The following is a 19,175-nucleotide window of genomic DNA, read 5'->3' as shown; positions in this document are numbered from 1 at the left end:
AAAATACAAAAACAAAATGATAAATTTCCATTCAATTTGGTACAATAGTTAGATACAAACATTTCTGAAGCTACTTGCATCATTTAAAACCAACATTATTTGTTTCCCCATTTTTTAAGCGCCTTGCAGCACAGGAGTTTTGTTCGTTCCCAACACAGTCGGTTCTACGTAAGCGGATCGAACCCGGATTTACCCGGCCAAGGAATGGTAAAGCGGCAGCATTCCTTAAAATTATTTTGGGAATGATCTATGCCGCCATAACAACAAAAACAACCGGATTTTTTTTATCAAATTTCCATAATTTATTTTTGTATAAATTTTCGTTTGGGTAACCTGTTGTAGTAAAAGTCCCAACAATAAAATAATATCACCAAAGTTAACATCTAATAATGACGTTGAGTTCAAATTGCTGAGCATTGAATAGTATCTTTAAGTAAATTATGCAGATTTCAGTCATTTGCAAACTGATATAATATTTTTGTTTTGTTTTTCATTTAAATTTCTAGCTACTAGCTGATTTGCTATAATTATTTGAAATAAATTGAAATTAGTATTGAAATTTCAAATAAAATTCAATTTATCTTACGTATTTCCGTGCGATACGGCAAGGCTACGTGTATTTTTAGCTCTGATATTGATATTCGTTGCATACTTTTACGGGCAACATCATTTAGAGCACTTTCAACTGTTTCGTAAGTTCATTTCCGTCAAAAAATCAAATTATATATTTTTAAACATACGTTCAAAATTATTAAGCAAAAAAATAAAGAAAAATATTTGAAAGAATTCGAAATATACACAACAATATTGCCCAAATATGGTATCACTTGTGATTTTGTTGATAATTGTTTAACACGCAGGCGCCGTTGTAATAGTTTCATTCAATGACAGCCAATCAGCGAAATTGCACTTCTACGAAGAAAGTATATTTTTTTGCTAAAAACCAAACGCTATGCTGCATCATCAATTTTGGATAACGAAAAAAACGGTGCAGCGTAAACTGGGCACCAAAGAAGATGCACACATCATCTCATCGGATGCCGATCTCGATGCCAAGATTGAGGTGTACAAGTCGATAGCAAGCACCAGCTTTGAACTGGGAAAAATCATTGACCAGCTGCAAGAGCGATTGTGCATACTGTCACAGGAGGAATGTGTTTTCGGGCGGTTCCTCAAAGAAGCTGGTAAACGTAGCAAAACTACGGGTCAAAGCATAACAAATACGGGCAAAGCAGTGTCATACAGTGGGCAACAACGTATGTGTGTGCGTGTGCCATTGCTACGGCTACATCATGAGGTCGAAGTATTTCGCAGTCGCGCCGTTTGTGATACACAGGTGGCATAGTGTTTCAATTAGTGTTTAAAATTTCAATTATTTGTGTAAACATGTTAATTTATTTTTATTTGCAAATACACTACAGGCCACATTGCAAATTATGGAAAAAGAGCGCACTGAATATCGTGCAGCGCTTTCGTGGATGAAGTCAGCCAGCACGGAATTGGATCCGGACACGGGTAAAGGTTTGGATAAGTTTCGCACAGCACAGACGCATGTACGCACGGCCAAGCGTAATTTCGATAGTCTCTCCATGGATTCCATACAAAAAGTGCGTATAAAATATATATGTATACTACTAAACATGTTTTATTATTAACAACTCTTTTGCTAGATTGATTTGCTGGCAGCGGCTAGATGCAATATGTATTCACATGCATTGGTTTCATATATGAGTGAATTGAAAGAATTTGCACAAAAAACGTCCAGCACATTTGAAACCATATCAAAGTCCTTGCTGCAGAAACCCAAATATGATTTTTGTGTGCTCAAGGAGTTGACGCAGAATGAAGGCAGTGTCGATGATGAGAAGATAAATGACATCGTGGCATTGGATAAGGATCAATCTTTATTTTTTGAGGTACAAATAGCTGCTTAAATGCACATATTTAAGAAACTAGCACAATCAAACTATTTCTCAAATTCTTTTTGCAGAGCGAATATAGCGATGAGCAGGATAGTAAAAGTCAAGTCCAAGCAACTAAAACTGATATATTGGATACGGTTGCGGCGCACGATAATACCCTCATTGAGCTTACAGCAAATGCTGTAGATGACGAGCTTTTAATACCAACCGAACCTGAAACTGAACAAAGCAACGCGTTTACGCAACAAAGCATTTGGTCTGGCCTCTGGCCACTTGGTCAAGCTATAGGTAATGGCAACAATAATGCCAAAACAAAGACGAACGAGAAAACTATTAAGGATTTAATGCCACAAAATGTGAACACAAATGAAAATACAAACGCCGAGTCTCATTCCAAAACAACGAAGTCGACTAATTGGATGGATCTGTTCGCAGAATTAGATCCTTTAGCGAATCCAGAGGCATTTGATTTGAAGTTGAGTGGTGGACGTTTGAATGCGCAACAGATTTAAGTTCATTTAGATAGTACATTTAATATGGCGCATGCAAATGCAAATACAAAAGTATTTTTGTATATTGTCCCACGTACGTAATGACTACAAAGATTTTTAGGCTACTTTACTTTTTAAAGCAGATGAAAAATGTCTAGGCTATGTATAAGATTTCTTATTAATTTCAAATGCCTTTTTTTGTTGTATGCCTTACCAATCACCGGAAAGTGTATGTTCAGTTGTATGTTTAGTATATCAAACTTTTATCAACTTTTAAACTCGATCATTCCAGTTAATGCAAATTAAGTAAATTACAAATTGTATTGGCTGTCAGTAAGCAGTTATATTTATTGTAAGCGACATTGACACTTCACAATTAACTAGTGCTGTATTGTCGCCATTCAAAGTACAAGTATAATGCGCCATTAATCATATTACTATTACTCTCTATATGATTTAACGTGTTTATTTGAATTATATTACATAAAATCCATTTAAAGGGACAAATAAATAATCATTATTGTGTATATGATGATTTAATCATTTGACCGATTGCTGTGCCTCTTTCTTCGAATTCACCAGCTCGACAAGTTCTTTAACACGTCGTAAGCAATCTTTCTTGGTTCTATTCGGTATGCATTCCGCTATTCTATCCCAGCGATCAGGTGTTGAGATTGGATACGTTTTGATGGCTTGTTCCAGCAGCGCTTGTTCCTCCTTTGTCCATGTTTTTGGTGCGGCTGTTGACTTGTTTGGTACCTTGTTAGCAGTTTTATCATTATCACTCTGCTCTTTGTTACCATTTGTACTTGCATTGGCATCAACATTGTTCGCGCTTACATTATTAACAATTGGCTGATTGACTGTGATATCATTACAGGTTTGTACATCCTTTTTGGATTTATTGAAATTTTCAAAAGCAGTATCATTAGCTTGTGCTTTGAGTGAACTTTTTGAGAAGTCACTATTTTGCATAGCCTTGGCTTTATTGAGCACATCGCGCGCCGTTACTGTCACACCGGCGGTGGAGTGTTGATTTATAAACGCAGCGATCACGTCCCAACGCTGTGACGTGCCAGCTGGAAACAAATTGACTGATTTAATGAGCAATTGCATATTTTCATTGTTCCAAACATCACTCTTCTTCACATCTTTATCATTCTTGGACACTTTCTTTTGTTGTGTTTGATTGATCTCCTCCAGTTCGGCGGCAATTTTCTTTTCAACCGTTTTTAATGCCACAAAGAAAGCATTCTGGCCCTTCTTTTCAATGTCTTTGTTAAGCTCTTGCAATTCAGTTAAATTGTACATCTCACAAATCTTTTCCACACCTTCCATATTCTTAAGTGTCTCTTTATCATTGTTTCCATAGTATTTGGCTTCTTTTAACTTATCGCGCAATGTTTTGCGTTCCTTTTTCAACACCTTCTTCATTTGTTCCTTCTCGATGCGTATTTGCTCAATGCGTTTTTGTTCAGCTTTCTCTGCACGCTCCTTTGCCAATTGTGCCTCACGCACCGCACGCTCTTGTTCGGCCTTTTGTGCCTGCGCAGCGTCCATCTTGGCGCGTTTGGCGGCAAGTTTTCTTTCTTTCTCCTCGTTTTTAAACTTTTGTATGCGTTTATCATTATTGTAAGCTAAATCAACTAATGCACGTATACGCATCATTTCTTCTTTTTTTCTTTTAATACGTAGCGCTTTATTCTCCTTTTCAATCCAACGTCTTTCATCACGATCCTGTCCCTTTTCTTTGTCTTCCTCATCCAGATAACTGAACTCACGCCATGATTTAAAGTCATACCAAAAACTATAGAACTCTTCCACGTGTTCACGTTTCGAATTTTCATCACCGAATTTTGGCACATTTTTCTTTTCACTCCAGCGCGCATTTAAGTCAAAACATTTATTAAAACATTCGTAAATATTTTTATCAATCTCTGTTTGAGTAGGAAATGAGTCATCGAATTCGGGATCAACAGAGTCGTAAGCGCGTCTTGTCTTCGGCGTGCCTGTTTACGAATGCATATAATTATAGTATAATATAGTTTGATAAAATTTCTAGTAAACCTACCAAGTATTTCATAAGCTTTCGTAATACATGTAAAATAATCATCATCGGTGTTTACTTCTTCGCCTTTTGCTTTTCGCTTGTCTGGGTGATGCATTAGCACCATACGTCTGTAAGCACGCCGTATATCGTCATCTGTAGCATTAAATCTGTAACCGATTACGCGCACATTTTTTTAGTTCGCACATACAAATATTAAACGTAAAGGTTTGTTCCTCACCTTAATTTTCCTAATCCAAGTATTGCATAGTGATCATGATCTTTCCATTCTTTGGGATCCAGTGATTTCAGGTAGTCCACATCGACCGCGAATTCTTCAGGTAACTTATCCACCGCATCGTCGTTGCTCTCTTCCGCCTCTTCAGTGGTGGCATTATATCTATTTGAATTGAGGTATGCCAAGCCTACGCGTTCGACATTCCTATGGCTAAATGCAAAATCGCAATTAATTTCCACAAATTCCAGCATTTTGCGCCGAGATCAACAATAATTTTGAAAAAATATATAAGCAAATCGACAAGGCATACAGCTGCCTGGTGGAGGTTCGTAATTGTCAAAAAGAACAACCACGAGATGATTGCTATTGCCAGATCGCTAGAATTTCGCAGGTGGTTGCCAGTGTGCAATAAATAACAAATGTTGACAGATAAAAGAAAATACAACTTTGGCAACATTTAAAAAAATAAAAAGATAATTTAATTAAAAATTTTGAAAACAGAAGTAATGAATCAAAATATATACTTTTGGAAAAAATCCTAATAAAATATAAACAGAAAATAATAAGGCTTTAAAATATAATAAATTTAGATTAAAAATTACAATTCCATTCTTCAATTAAAAACAAATATAAATAAAAATCATGTGGCAACGCAAACTTATCTTTTGGCAGCAGTAATCTTGACAGATTTCTTTTCTCTCTTCTTTTTTTATTGGCGAAAAGCGAATACAAAATTAGCATCCTTCATACATACATACACGGATTGTATATCAACTGATTCTACTGGTCCATCTGCGTTTCTATTCTAAATTAGTAACAAGTGAAATTATACCTGCCGAATAGAAAATGCTAATTGTAACATAGTTTAAGTACAAGATCAGTTGGAGTGCATTGTAGAAGGCAATGTGTATTAAGTAAACAACAAATACAACATTTTTAACGATTTCCGTTTTGTACTGCGATTTGTCAACGCAACTTCCGCTGTGGACTTGCTGCGCTAAATTATAAACTCTTGGAAACCCCCCAAAACGACGGTAACAATAATGAGGCATAACCGTTAAAATTCCAAAATACAGCAATTTATATTATTGGTGAGAAAAGCTAACACATATATGTACACACTTTTAGTAAATACAACTTAATAATGATTTTTGTATTGAAGTTGATTCAGTTGTACTAAAAGGCACTGAATCGATTTTGTGGCGTTGACCATATAATATTTTGGATGCTAATTAGATTTTGTTATTTGCATGAATCGATTATTCGAAATTAACACCACTACAAATTGTATACACAGATACACGTTGCAATAGAAGTGACATGCTGCATGAATGGAATGTTAACATACATAGAAATACGCTTACGACTCACCAGAGGAGTTGCAATTGCATGCGAATAGGTATGAAACTAACTCGAACATTTTTGAAACAAATTCATTTTGCAATACATACATATACAATTTTATATTGAAACTATTTCCGGTAACTGTTGTTTTCAGTTAATTTTCATTAACCAATAACATTTATGCACTCGTGTCTGAAATATTTTTTATAATTACATCTGCTTGTAGCATTAAATATACTTACTATTTCTACAACAGGCGTTATATTGCAGCTGCTGCGCGAAAATTGTACACAAAAATGGACCTCGAGGAGTTGACCGATATATTTTACACAAGCGACAAGAAGGGTCAAGTTTGCCGCGTCAAATTGAATGGACTGGGTTTCACTTTGCAGCGTGAAAACAGTAATGGTCGCGCCAGAGAGCAACTCATCGAATTAAAAGACATAGTTGGTAGTCGTTGTATTGTCGTGAAAAAGGATCGTCGTGGCTGTTCTATGCTCTGCAGCTCCGCCGCACAAAATGACGGCAATCGCAGCGATAGCGGTGATGAGACTAAGAAGAAATACAATGCGGTTACTTATGAGCATAACGATGCTAGCGCATATCTGTACGTTTTCGCCTATATACTCAATAAGAAGCAGCTACGTAATATAATACGTCGTGAACGTACTGTCTTGAAATTGCGTTTTCGTTCCTTTGACACTTTTGGCGACAATATGCGCGAAGCGGAACGTTGGTACCACACGGTTCGAGCATTCAAGGGACGCAGTTTGGGCTATGAAGGCAGCCATGAACGTCGCATTTTGGTATTGTTGAATCCGAAATCGGGTTCCGGCAAGGCAAGAGAAATCTTCAATCGTCAAGTAGTGCCAGTCTTAAATGAGGCAGAGCAACCGTATGATTTGCATGTTACAAAGCATGCGAATTATGCGCGCGAATTTGTGCGTGTGAAAATTTTAGATAACTACAGTGGCATTGTGGCAGTCGGCGGTGATGGCCTATTCTTTGAGATACTAAACGGTTTGCTAATGCGTGCCGATTGGTTAGAGGCACGCAACATACCTTTGGGTATAGTGCCATGTGGTTCTGGAAATGGTTTGGCGCGGTCCATTGCGCATGTGTGTGGGTGAGTTAAAGAAATATGAAATCAATTATGTTAATCTTATTTTATTTAAGAAGTTATTTAGAAGTAAACTGCTCGACATAACGTAACCATTGGAATTAATGGTCTCCGCCTGTACATGCAAATGATCATTTGAGTAAAAATTAAGATATCTTGACGAAATCGGACTACTGCCCCGCCCACAAAATGGCGAAAACCGAAAACATATAGTGTCATCGCTAAGCCAGAAATAAAATTATCAAAGTAAAATTTGGTACAAAGGATAACACTAGACAGGGGCATATTTGGATGTAATTTTTTTTGGAAAAGTGGGCGTGACCCCGGCCCCAAATATCTTTTTTTGTATATATCTTGCAAACTACTTAAGTTACGTTAACCAAACTTAATAAAGGAAAATAGGTGTAATCGGATAATAACCACGCCCACCTCCCATATAGAGGTTATGTTGAAAATGACTAAAAGTGTGTTATTCCATTAACAGAAAACAACAAAAAACTAAATATTACAGAAGAAATAGCAGAAGGAAGCTGTACTCAGATTTTTTTACAAAATGGAAAATGGTCGTGGCGTTGCCCACTTTTGGTTCAAAAACCAGATCTCAAAAACTACTCGACCGATTTCAATGAAATTCGGTATAAAATATTTTCTTAACACTCTGGTGACACGGATGAAAAATGGACGTAATCCGATAATATAGTACTATAATTTTTCAAGGTCCCTGATAGATATTTTAATTCAATTCAGAGGGAATCTTTGTCTTCTAATATTGTGTTTCTGTATCAAAAATTATTAAAATCGGGTCATAACTTCCCATTGCTCCCATATACCTAATTATAGATTTTTCAAAAATACGGTGGGCTTTATGCCTCTAAGGGCATTCACCTTGGTGGTGAAAATGAGTGGTTCAGGAATTACCTCAGCCCTCTTATACTATGTTATATATGATGATTTTCGTCATTCTATTGGACTTTATGCTAAATATTTGACCCATATGTATATTTGCGTTTCTAATTATTATTATTATATACATAAGTAAATATTTGTTCATTAATATTACATTTTTATCTTTTGTATTCCAGAGAACCCTATGAACCAAAGCCAATTTTGGGTGCCACACTCACAATGCTAAGTGGCAAGTCGATGGCCATGGATGTCGTGCGCATACAACAACAAAATCAGGTAATTTCTTAAATTTGCGAAAACTTGAAATTTTTCTCATTTCGGTTTTATTTATTTTATAGATACTCTACTCGTTCCTCTCGGTTGGTTGGGGTCTCATCTCAGACATTGACATCGAAAGTGAACGCCTACGTTCACTTGGCTATCAAAGGTTTACGATTTGGACATTGCATCGTTTAATCAGTTTACGTACATATCGCGGCAAAGTATCATATCTTCCCAAGGAAACTGTTTACATGGAAAGTGACACTGTGTCACTCGCCGAACCGTTGCCACTGCGGCACAGTCGCAGTTGTAATACCTGTTTGGATAAGTTGAATAGCGGTTGTTTTCAATCCAGCGACTGCATTGAAGCCAGCAAATACTATGATGTAATTTCACTGCAAAACTCCATCAATCAATCGCTGCAATCACGTTGCGATAGTTGGTTCTCGCCCGCTTCCTGCCGTAGTACTTATCATTCCGTTTCGGAGAGTATTTATCACAGTGTCGACGGTGATAGCGACGCTGCGTCGCATTTGCAACACAGCAATTTGAGTGTGCATTTATGTGGTCCAACGGGCAGTGCGCCAACGCTTGATGAGCCCGTACCGGCGTCATGGGTGGTGGAGGAGGGTGAATTCGTCATGGTGCATGCCGCGTATCAAACACATTTGGGCAGTGATTGTTTCTTTGTGCCACAGGCGAAATTCAACGATGGCATCATTTATGTGGTGATCATACGTAGCGGCATCAGCCGTTCGCAGTTGTTGAACTTTTTGATGGGCATGAGTTCGGGCACACACGTGCCGGTCACCAATAATGAATTTGTGAAAATGGTACCGGTGACGGCGTTACGCATCGAACCATACGACAATGAGGGTATTCTGACGGTCGATGGCGAACGCATCGAATTTGGTCCATTGCAGGCGGAAATGTTGCCGGGTATGGTGCGTGTGATGGCACCAAAGTGAGCTTAGCCCAGTTGTGGTGAAAAAGAATATTCAAAGTGTTGTGTACCATTTAATTCCTTTACGATGGCTTTTATTGTTGAACATTTTTTATATTTTGTTACATATATATGTACTATATTACATAATATTACATAATAAATGATTGAAAATTAAATAATACGGTTAATTTGTACATGGAGAATGCTTGCTGTTCCTACAACAACGCTTCTGAGGTTGTGGGTAGGCTTTGTGACCCATCACATAAAAATGAAGGACCAATGAAAATTCGATGAAAGCTACGGATGAGAAACCCCCTTTTTAATGACGACTCCTGCAAACGTTTTAAAGATCACGATCTGAGGGCATGCGCCTGGAATGTCCGGACCCTTAATTGGAAAACTGCCACTGCCAAGCTGGTTGATGTCCTCATACAACTAAAGGCTGAAATTACCGCCACCAAGAAGTGCGATGGACGGGATAAGGACAGAAGAAGGTGGGTCCTTGTGACATCTACTACAGCGGCCATTAAAGGAACGTAGTCCTGGCATTTACCCTGGTGGATGAACGACTAGCCACAATCCGCATCAAAGCGAGGTTCTTCAACATATCGCTGATTTGTGCCCATATATTTTCTGGGAAATTCGAGTCAGAAGTAAAACTAGTGTATACTCTGTTTTTCGACTTTAGCCTCCAAAAATATCCAAAATTTTTCGAAATATGAATTTTTTATTCTTTTCGAACATCCAACTTGAACATCTGTTGTATAAGCTTGATAGAAAAATACTAATAGCCATTCAAATAATAGGAAAATGTAGTCTACTGTAATTCATAACAATTATTAAAAAAAACTTATTTCGAACTTCGAAGGTAAATATTTTAAATTAGGATGCCAGCTTAAATTCCACGGATTCGAAAGCAACCAAGCAGCTGTTGGTGTGCAAACGCCTAGCAGGGAAAACCTGGGGATGCAACATGTATATACTGCGTTGGATGTACACCATGATCATTAAGCCCATAAGCTCCTATGGAGCGATGGATTGGGACCCTGGTAACAGTAGAGAAAGAGGTAACAAAATTGCAGCCTTTGACCCGTGTATGCATCACTGTTGCTATGCGAACGTGTACGACCGCAGCAATGGAGGCAATCCTGAACTTGACCTCACTTCACATGCTGGTAGGTACGACGCACAACAGGACTTTACTGGCCCTGATTAGACAAGGACTAGGAAATAGCAGGATGGTAAACGTCCGACAATTGGGGATCATCGGCAGAAACTGCCAATGGTTCTCCTTCCAAAAGGGAAGATATTACCTAAAAGGTGCACTTTGAAAGACGATTCCAAATAGCTCTGAGCAATAAAAGGGAATGAGAGAATTCCTCCCTTAAGGAAGCAGAAGTACACAGCAATGGTACACGTAAGGGTCTAAGTCAGCAAATGAAATGGGTGCCGGACTAACGGGACCACGCCTCAAGCTGTCTGTGCAAAAGGAACAATTCCCCAGTATCTTTCAAGCTGCGGACCCGTTCATTGCTGTTGGTCGGCATGTTCTCAGAAATCGACTACTAGAAGATGATTTGGCAAGTAGGAATCGCGACTAGCTGCACTTGCAGGGACTTCACCACTCAAAACTGTTTCTTGGGGGGTACAACCAGAATAGATTTAAACCAATAATTGCGCTTCCAAATAACAAAATGAGACAATTAGTGGCATTTTGCACTGGACACTGTAGACTAAGGTGTCATCTATACAAACTCGGAATCTGCTCGTCGGATCAGGCAGTTTCTGTGATATAGCAGCAAAGGCGATTGCGAGGAAACGGAGTCAGGCAATGGTGGCCCTCTATACCTAAATTGAAAGTATCGCGTTCATCAGCCCTGTAGTGCTATTAAGTTTTCTTAAAGCGACAGGATTGGATGGTATTCTGGTATAACAGGAGAAGTCACAAAAGACCTTAGGTCGCAGTGTGTTGCTCAACTCTTAATCTAATCTAAATCAGAGAATATAGTTTACTTATGATTCAATCTTCCGGAAAAAAATAGTTTAACCCAATACCCAGCCGCGTGTTGTTCAGTGTAATCATTTCTTGATAAGAATTTTTAAAACCGTTGCGTATAACCGTCGGACTCTAAACCTTACCTGACACGTGGATATAGAGTTAATAATGAAAAGTCTTCGATTATGCTTTTTAATACTTTTATTGTATTTTATTTAAGATCATTAATTTAGTATTAAAATCCCAAGTCTTTGTTTTTTGTTTACTGTTATTATTATTACTTTTTGTTGTTGTTAAATTATTATCTATTTGTTCGCAGGCGATTGCTGCAATTAACATTAAATATTATTGATTTTCGAAAAATTGAATACCCACATCACTTACATATACACATATACACGTACATATATGTATATGTGTCGCATAAGCATATACATACATACAGATAATTCAGATATTGACGAATAAACGCATTAAATTTGCCATAAATTGTTTGTTAGTCATGCTAGAATTTTTGGTTTTTATTTTTATTTTTTATATATTTTTTTTTTTAATTTTATGAATTTATTTGCTTGCGTGTTTACTTTTCATTCATGTTCCTTGTTTACAAATAATACTAAATAATTATTTGTTCATATGTACATGGTGAATACGGGCGATAAGTGAAGTTAGATAGCAGAGCGAGCATACGTACGTTACAATATGAAGAGTTTAGTTACAAACAACAACATTTGTTTGTTTTTGTTTTTTTAGTTTATTATTACTTTTTCGAATTTGTTTTTGTATTTGTTTTTGTTGCATATAATCGAAATAATCAATCGAAAAGCACAGGCAATAGTCACGTGTTTGTGTGTTTGCTTTTGTTGTTGTTTGTACGCATTTTTATATATAACTATGTACAAAAGAAATAATAATGAAAAAGCGTTTTTATTTAATTATTGCTTTTTAAGTTTATTTTTTATTTGTTTTTATATATTTCAACGGTTTATGAATTCATACTGGAGAAAGGAACATTAATCGAAGTTGAATTGTATGCGTGTGTTGGTGTGTGAGTGTGTGTTAAAGAGTTAGAACGAGTCTCTTAATAAAATGCAATCATTAGCTTCGTCTTATTATTGTTAATATTAATATAATTTATTTATTTTTTTATTTTATTAATTTTATTTTTTGTTTTCGCTTTCGTCTGCGCTTTCTTCTTGCAATTTTTCATACAATTTACGCTATTCGCTATTAGAATTATTATATTTATATACATATTTATACGCGTAATAATTGTTAATATTTATTAGAAATATTTATACGTTATATATAAATATATTTATGTATGTATGTATGTCGTTAGTGCACAGTAAGACTTTAACGCTATGTTTCATTAATTAATTTATATTTATAAATTATTTATTGCTTAAGACCAAAAAAAAAAAACACAACGTTTTATACAAATATAATATTTTCAACACACGAAAACAAAAGAACTATATTATAAAGAAAATATAATAAACAATTTATGCACATTTTTAATTTTTATTTTATTTGTTGGTAATATGTATTTGGATTTGTATGCTACTAATGCTAGTATGAATTAATGTTGTTTTATTTTTATTATTAATAATATTTATAATTTTTTCTTGTAATTTTGACTTTGTAACTGTACTTATTTCTTCTTTATATATTTTTTGTTGTATTTTTGTAACTTTAATTTACAATTAAATAATACATATTTGTATTAAAGTTGCATAATTAAAAAAAAAAAGAAAATAATAGCAATAATATAAGTTAAAACATATACATAAGCGCATAAAAGAATATAATAAAATAAAATAACGAGCATAAGAATATACATACAGAAAAAAACAAATGAACTTTATTAGCTGCCAGCATTGCAGCATAATGCAGTAAGTGTAGTAGTGCCACGCCTACTTTGTTTGATATATACAAATTATGTGGTGTGTTATACATATGACTAAAAATTTTGCTTCTTGTTTGTGTTTTTGGCCAATAATTGTATTTTTTTTTCTTTTTTTGGACGCACAGCAGCCACCGTAATATACCAAAATAACAAAAACTATGCCATTATTACGCGAGTAACCGAATACTAGCAAAAAAATGTTCGCTGTATGTGCAGAGAGACAGAGAGAAATGTGTGATGTGTTTAATAGTAGTAGTTAACAAAAAAAAAATTAAGAAAACTAAAAAAAATAAAAAAGTTGAAAATTCAAAAGGTTTTAAAAAATCTCAAAAAGTTTTAAAAAAATTCAAAAAGTTTAAAAAAAAATTTAATTAAAAAAGTTTTAAAAAAATTTAATTAAAAAATAAATTAAATTAATTAAAATTTTTTAATTATTTTAATTAAAATTTTTTAATTATAATTTTTTTTTATTAACAATTTTTTAATTTTATTTTTTTTTAATAACAAAATGTTTAATTATAACTTTTTTGAATTAAACAATTTTTAATTAAATAGTATTTTATAAAAAAAATTGGTTATAGTGGCATTTTATATGAAGCGCAAGTTCTTAATGTTTTTGTTTCTGCAAAATACATTTTTTAATTTACAATGTTTTTAAAAGAAATTAACCTAAAAAATTTAAACAAAATTTTAATTCATATTTTGATAACAATAACTTCAAAAATAATTGAAATCTGGAATTTATAAGCAATTAAGAGTCGTGAAAATGTTTAACTATATAGAAAACTAAAAAAAATTGAAATAATGAAAACCAACAACAAATTATTATTCAATTTAAAATTTGCAAGTATGTTCTCAATTTCAAATTCTAACGGCTTCTACTTAAAAAAAAATGTAATTTCAAATTTCGCAAATAAGTTTTAAATTTCAATTCGATAAATTTTTTATAGAAGTTTAATAAATTAATTTCCTTTATATGCCTGCTAAGCTTTATAGCTCGGCTTGAAAATAAAACATAAGGTTATTTTACTTAAAAAAGTAATTTCAAGTTTCAAAAATAAGTTTTAAATTTCAATTCGATACATTTTTTAGAAGCTTAATGAATTGATTTCCATTGTTTGTTTGCCTGCTGAGCTTTATAACTCAACTCATACTCAACTTATAATTCGAAATAATTACTTTCGAAACCAAAAAAAAAATATCAGTATTAAAACCATTAATTTTTATACCGTTAAATTTGATCAAATCGAAATTTAAAACTTTTAATTTTCATTAAAGTTTTTTTAAATTGAAAAAAAAAAATTATTAATAAATTGTAAAACACGCTGAAATGATTTATATTAATTATTTATTAATAATTATTTGAATTTTCATTAATATGTATATTCTTTTAAATTACAAATAAAATCATTAAAGCGCATAAAATTATTTTGATTACAACAAAAATCGGTTTTGAACCACTTTAAAATAGTGTTGTTGCTGTAATAAAAACAGCAATATTAATTCAATAATCATATTTCAATAGTTACAACAACAAAAGCAAGCGATAAATTGTTTTTGTTATTGTTACAGTAAACAACAAGCTGAATTGGTTTGATACGTGGACATAACCTCTAATTCAATAAACAATTTGTTAACATAAAATAAATTTAATTTTACAAAAACAAAAATAAAACTTTTTTGCGCCTTAACCTCTCTACATATGCCACACATAACCGATTACACGTTTCTCCAAATGCAAACCGCTATAAACTTTCGTACGCCATAAGCTTAACTCAAAAATGAAACACACCTTAATAATACTTAACACACAAATTTACAAATTGTTTCTCCCCCTACCCTTAAAGCACATACAGCTAAACTATTTAATCCTGTCCTTAGTTTTGCACGCTTCACACTTCGGTGGAGCGACCGCTTTCGTCGGAGCGCGATAACTTGCGCTCGCGTCCGCTACCCGGCACTCGTCCCGTTATTGAACCCTGCATAGCGGCATGCGCTTGCTGTTGTTGTTGCTGCTGTAGCAGCGCTGCTTGCTGTGGCTGTTGCTGCAAGTGTTGTAGATGTTGTTGTTGTTGTTGCTGTTGTTGCACCACCAATTGTTGTTGCATAAGTATAGCATGCGGTTGACTGACAAAGCCCGCAGTCGCATGTGCGTAAGCGCCAACTGCATTTGGATAAACGACCGTAGCGCCTACATTGCCACCCATGGCAACTGCCGCGCCTGCGGGTAGTTGGAAACGCATTTTGGCCGCAGCGGCATTTGCGGCTGCTGCAATGACGGCGGCATTCTCACGCGAAGCGCTGCTTGTGGTGGTCGATTGAAAGGAGATGGACATGCCGCTGTCCAAAGAACCGACGCTGCCGCGCCGTTGTGGCTTCTCGTTGCCAACTGTTGAAGAGAACATGGTGGAATTAGTTGTTGTTGTTACAAAAATAAAATTAAATGTTGTGCCACTTACATTGCTCATGCATATCGAGCAGGCTGTTGCTGAGCGCGCTGCGTTTCAGTTGTTGCGTTGGGTCGTTTGCGTTCGGTGCTAGCTCTCCGGCGGGGGTTGCCTGATATGCGCCCACCTCAACGTCGGCTACGCCACTATCACGGTTCTCAGAACTCCCGGCTGTGCGATTGCGCGCCGACTTCTGTCGCTCCAATTCGGCTTCGATGCGCAACGCCTCCATCTCATCCATCTCACTGATGGACTCCTTCAGATCCTCGGCAAATTTGCAGCGATCGTGCTCGTTGCGCGCATTGAAAGTGATCAGTATTTTGCCGTCGACTTTTTGTGAAAGTTGTATGCAAAATGGATAATTGGCCACGTCGAGTAGTGTTACCACCATGCCGCATAGCGGGAAACTATTACGGAACGTATACGTTACGGAGGACTTCTTCTTGCTGAATATCTTGGTGATCACTAGCAAATCGTTGAAGAGGAAAACTTCGCGTTGATGCACACCGGGGCGTTCTTTCTTATTGACATCGGGTATTTCGTAGAGCCGACAATAGCAAACGAGTCGCCGATGCGGTAATGCTAAGTTCGGTTTCTTACCCACAATTGTGGCCTGCACCTTCATCACTTGTGTCACATGATCGCTGCCGGGTTTGAATTCATTGGCTTTGACGCGCTCATAAATGCCAGCGAGCATATCCTTCTCGATGTCATGACAATCGTCGATGCCCCGCAGATTCTTGATGAAGTCTTCGACGCGCATGCGACGATCCGGCTTGAGATTGGGTGTGTGCAAGTCGGTGTTAAGCATGATGATGGCAAATGCCAGCACGAAGATCTGTTATGAAGGAGAGGTTAAATTAGAATCAAGAAACCAAAATGCATACAATAAGTAGCGGAGACATACCGTATCTGAAGATCTTAAACGTCCCACAATATCCTGGTTGCACTGACAGAACCGCTGCGAGAACACCTCCATTAGCCGCTCGATCTTTTGCGCCTCACCCGGCATGCGGAAGTATGCCTGGAATTTGCGCAATGCCACATCCACCTGCATGCCGGACAGATCCAGCTCCAAAGCGAAGCAGTTCAACACCGCCATATTGAATTGGTTCTGCAGATTGCCCAAATACTCGCCGATCATTTGACGCGACAAACCTTTACGCGAGATCAGGAAACGCGCCACACCTTGTGGCGTATTCTCGAGAAAGCCGCGACGTATCAAGTAGGTGATGCCTTTCTCCGGTTTCTTATTGAACAAATTCAAACCGACGCGATATTGACGCTTGCGTATCGTCTCTGAAACCTTGTAATTCTGCAGTGGCGCCGCCGCATTCAAGTGATGATCCTGTTGCTGATCGTGTTGCTCATACTGTGCGGCGGTTGTGTGTGACGATATGGCATGATCATCGGATGTGTTGCCCGCGCCAACCACACTGCCACCCCCACGTCCATCGGTCACCATACCAGCAGCCTGCGCCTGTGCCAGACTAAATGCCACCGCGCTCGCATCGTTGTTATGCACGAATTGTTGTGAACTCGAGAGCGCCGTGTTGCGCTTCCATGTTTGTGGCGAATTCGAACGATCCGAACCAATATCACTGTTGACGGCAATACGATCGGCCGATGTGACGCTCGAATCGCTACCCGAACTCTGCACCGAAGTGAGACTGCCATTCTCCGCATTCTTACACAGTCCATTCGAGCGCATCAGTGACGGTGGTGGTGGTGTTTGGCGCATCATTAACATGTGTTGGTGTTGTTGCTGTGCGGCCAGGTGCTGTGCATGTTGTTGTGCCGCTATGGAGGAGGTGCGCTTCGGCACTTCGGGTGGCACTTTCTTGCGCTCAGCGGATGTGCTGCCAGGCGCGCCTTTGGGTCGCATATAAATTTGTGCCGCCGAATAGTAGGGTGTGTGTGGTGATGTGCCACTGGCGACACTCGCCCACGATGTGTTCAACGAGCTATCCAAGTGCGAACTGTTCGCCGAGCTGGCGTAACTGGCCTCGTGTGGTGGTACGTGGTAGTAATGTGTGGCCAGATGTTGACTGCCATAGAAGTGTGGTTCGGTGGCATGTAACAGATTGACATGTGGATGTGTGGCCGAGCCGAGTGTGCCGCCGGAAGATGTTGAAGAGGCGGAGGAGCCGCCACCGCCGCCAATGGGTACTGACGAGGCGCCTAAAAGTGGAGAAAAGAGAAATGTTAGAAGGTTTGTACACACTTTTTGGAAACGTTAATGCTTTAAATGATTTATAATTAATCAATTTATATAAATAAAAATAAAATTGAAGAATTAAAAACATTAAATAAAATTATAGAATATACAAAGCTTAAGAAAATTTAATAAAAAAATAAAATTTAATTTAATTTTTAATCTCCTCTTTAACTACTCACCTGACTGACTGCGCGGTATGGGACTGCCATCCTGCTGTCGGCGCTCGCGCATCGACAACGAGCGCGTAGGCGGTGTGCGCGCCGACATGGCATTCGACGATCCCAATGGCACCGATGTGGCGCCACCCACTACACTGCCCGGTGGACCTGCCAAAATGGTAACACGCGGCTGCTGTTGCTGTTGTTGTATTTGTGACTGTTGATTTGCATACGGCGATGTAGTGCCTGGTGCTTGTAATTGTTGTTGTTGCTGTTGCTGCTGCTGCATCATATCCAGCTGAGATTCAGTTGCGCTGCCATATGCTGAGGACAATGACGAATTGGAGGCCGGGCCATCTTCGACACCGGCAACACCACCACCGGCGCCACCAGATACAATCATTACACGGCGGCTAAGACGTTTCTCAGCTTTGGCCATAGCGGTAATTGAGGCGAACTTTTTCACCATCATATAGTGGCGGAAGGCGCGTTGTATCGTTACGGCAGCATTACGCGCGCGCACGCCACCGTACTTACGCTCCAATAGTTCAATTTGTTTCTCCAACAAATCTTGTGAGAGCTCGTATCTGCGGGTAGACAATGAATATAAGACGAAGAAGACAAGTGAGATTATTATAATGAATATTTTACGATATTTGTATGTATGTATGTATGATTTCAAGTGCGACTTGGTAGCAGCAATGTGCTTGAAGTGCTATTGCATAACGTGAAAATTGTGTAATACAAAAACAACAAAAACACAAAAATCGTAGAAAATTGCTAATAAGCACTCATTATATACCTACCTACACACATAAGTACAAGTGCAAGTATATTGCCGTGTATGTGAATTTAAGTAGCAAAAACGTTTAGAAAAATGAAAATCGCCACAAGCGACACCACCAGCTAAATCGGAAAATAACACGTAGCACTGAGATATATATAAATTTATAGCAAATATATTGTCCGCTGATTAGTTTGCTTTGACTGTTGCTTTGTTTGATTGTAAGGCGTGCGCGTCTCGTCTCTACTTTGAGGCTACACCACACTTTTGCTGGAGCTGGAGCTGACGCTGCGGTTAAAACTGAGACTGTGACTCTAACTGGTACCGGCGCCGGAGCTGACAGGCCGATAGCGCTCTAGAAACTTTCGACAACTGAACAGAAGTTTAA

General features: G+C 37.4%; 4 protein-coding genes across 15 annotated transcripts in view; 2 read left to right on the top strand and 2 right to left on the bottom strand.

Moving 5' to 3' along the window:
* The first annotated feature begins 672 nt into the window (after nucleotides 1-672).
* Nucleotides 673-2,976, top strand: LOC105216695 (islet cell autoantigen 1). The gene is made up of 4 exons (XM_011191315.3): nucleotides 673-1,336; nucleotides 1,422-1,607; nucleotides 1,671-1,916; nucleotides 1,991-2,976. Exons 1-4 carry the CDS (start codon nucleotides 953-955, stop codon nucleotides 2,432-2,434), a joined length of 1,260 nt encoding a protein of 419 aa, XP_011189617.1. The 5' UTR covers nucleotides 673-952; the 3' UTR covers nucleotides 2,435-2,976.
* Nucleotides 2,732-5,065, bottom strand: LOC105216685 (dnaJ homolog subfamily C member 2). The gene is made up of 3 exons (XM_011191303.3): nucleotides 4,702-5,065; nucleotides 4,485-4,630; nucleotides 2,732-4,422 (listed from the first exon to the last, which is right to left on the bottom strand). The coding sequence occupies exons 1-3, from the start codon at nucleotides 4,947-4,949 to the stop codon at nucleotides 2,954-2,956; spliced, it is 1,863 nt and encodes a 620-aa protein (XP_011189605.1). The 5' UTR covers nucleotides 4,950-5,065; the 3' UTR covers nucleotides 2,732-2,953.
* Nucleotides 5,066-5,344: 279 nt separating this feature from the next.
* Nucleotides 5,345-9,401, top strand: LOC105216639 (sphingosine kinase 1). 5 transcript variants are annotated; one of them, XM_054230369.1, is made up of 5 exons: nucleotides 5,345-5,789; nucleotides 5,996-6,097; nucleotides 6,313-7,168; nucleotides 8,245-8,344; nucleotides 8,407-9,401. In XM_054230369.1, the coding sequence occupies exons 2-5, from the start codon at nucleotides 6,019-6,021 to the stop codon at nucleotides 9,295-9,297; spliced, it is 1,926 nt and encodes a 641-aa protein (XP_054086344.1). In that variant the 5' UTR covers nucleotides 5,345-5,789; nucleotides 5,996-6,018; the 3' UTR covers nucleotides 9,298-9,401. The 5 variants fall into 5 exon arrangements, with proteins under 5 accessions (XP_054086344.1, XP_054086346.1, XP_054086345.1 ...); XM_011191240.3 differs by having other exon boundaries at nucleotides 5,347-5,789; nucleotides 6,299-7,168; nucleotides 8,407-9,400; XM_054230371.1 differs by lacking the exon at nucleotides 5,996-6,097 and having other exon boundaries at nucleotides 5,346-5,732; nucleotides 6,299-7,168.
* A 5,110-nt stretch (nucleotides 9,402-14,511) lies between these two features.
* Nucleotides 14,512-19,175, bottom strand: part of LOC105216656 (uncharacterized) — a 115,841-nt gene continuing 111,177 nt past the window's right edge. For all 8 annotated transcript variants that reach the window (XM_054230338.1, XM_011191260.3, XM_011191285.3 and 5 more), the window contains 4 exons: nucleotides 18,025-18,590; nucleotides 16,535-17,808; nucleotides 15,640-16,465; nucleotides 14,512-15,569 (listed from right to left, as the gene is read on the bottom strand). In XM_054230338.1, coding sequence (XP_054086313.1) covers nucleotides 15,073-15,569; nucleotides 15,640-16,465; nucleotides 16,535-17,808; nucleotides 18,025-18,590 — 3,163 coding nt within the window. In that variant the 3' untranslated portion in view covers nucleotides 14,512-15,072. The remainder of the gene's footprint in view (nucleotides 15,570-15,639; nucleotides 16,466-16,534; nucleotides 17,809-18,024; nucleotides 18,591-19,175) is intronic.

This window comes from Zeugodacus cucurbitae, chromosome 4 (assembly GCF_028554725.1).
Source record: "Zeugodacus cucurbitae isolate PBARC_wt_2022May chromosome 4, idZeuCucr1.2, whole genome shotgun sequence".
Taxonomy (NCBI): Eukaryota; Metazoa; Arthropoda; class Insecta; order Diptera; family Tephritidae; genus Zeugodacus; species Zeugodacus cucurbitae.
This window is presented reverse-complemented; position numbering and strand designations above follow the sequence as displayed.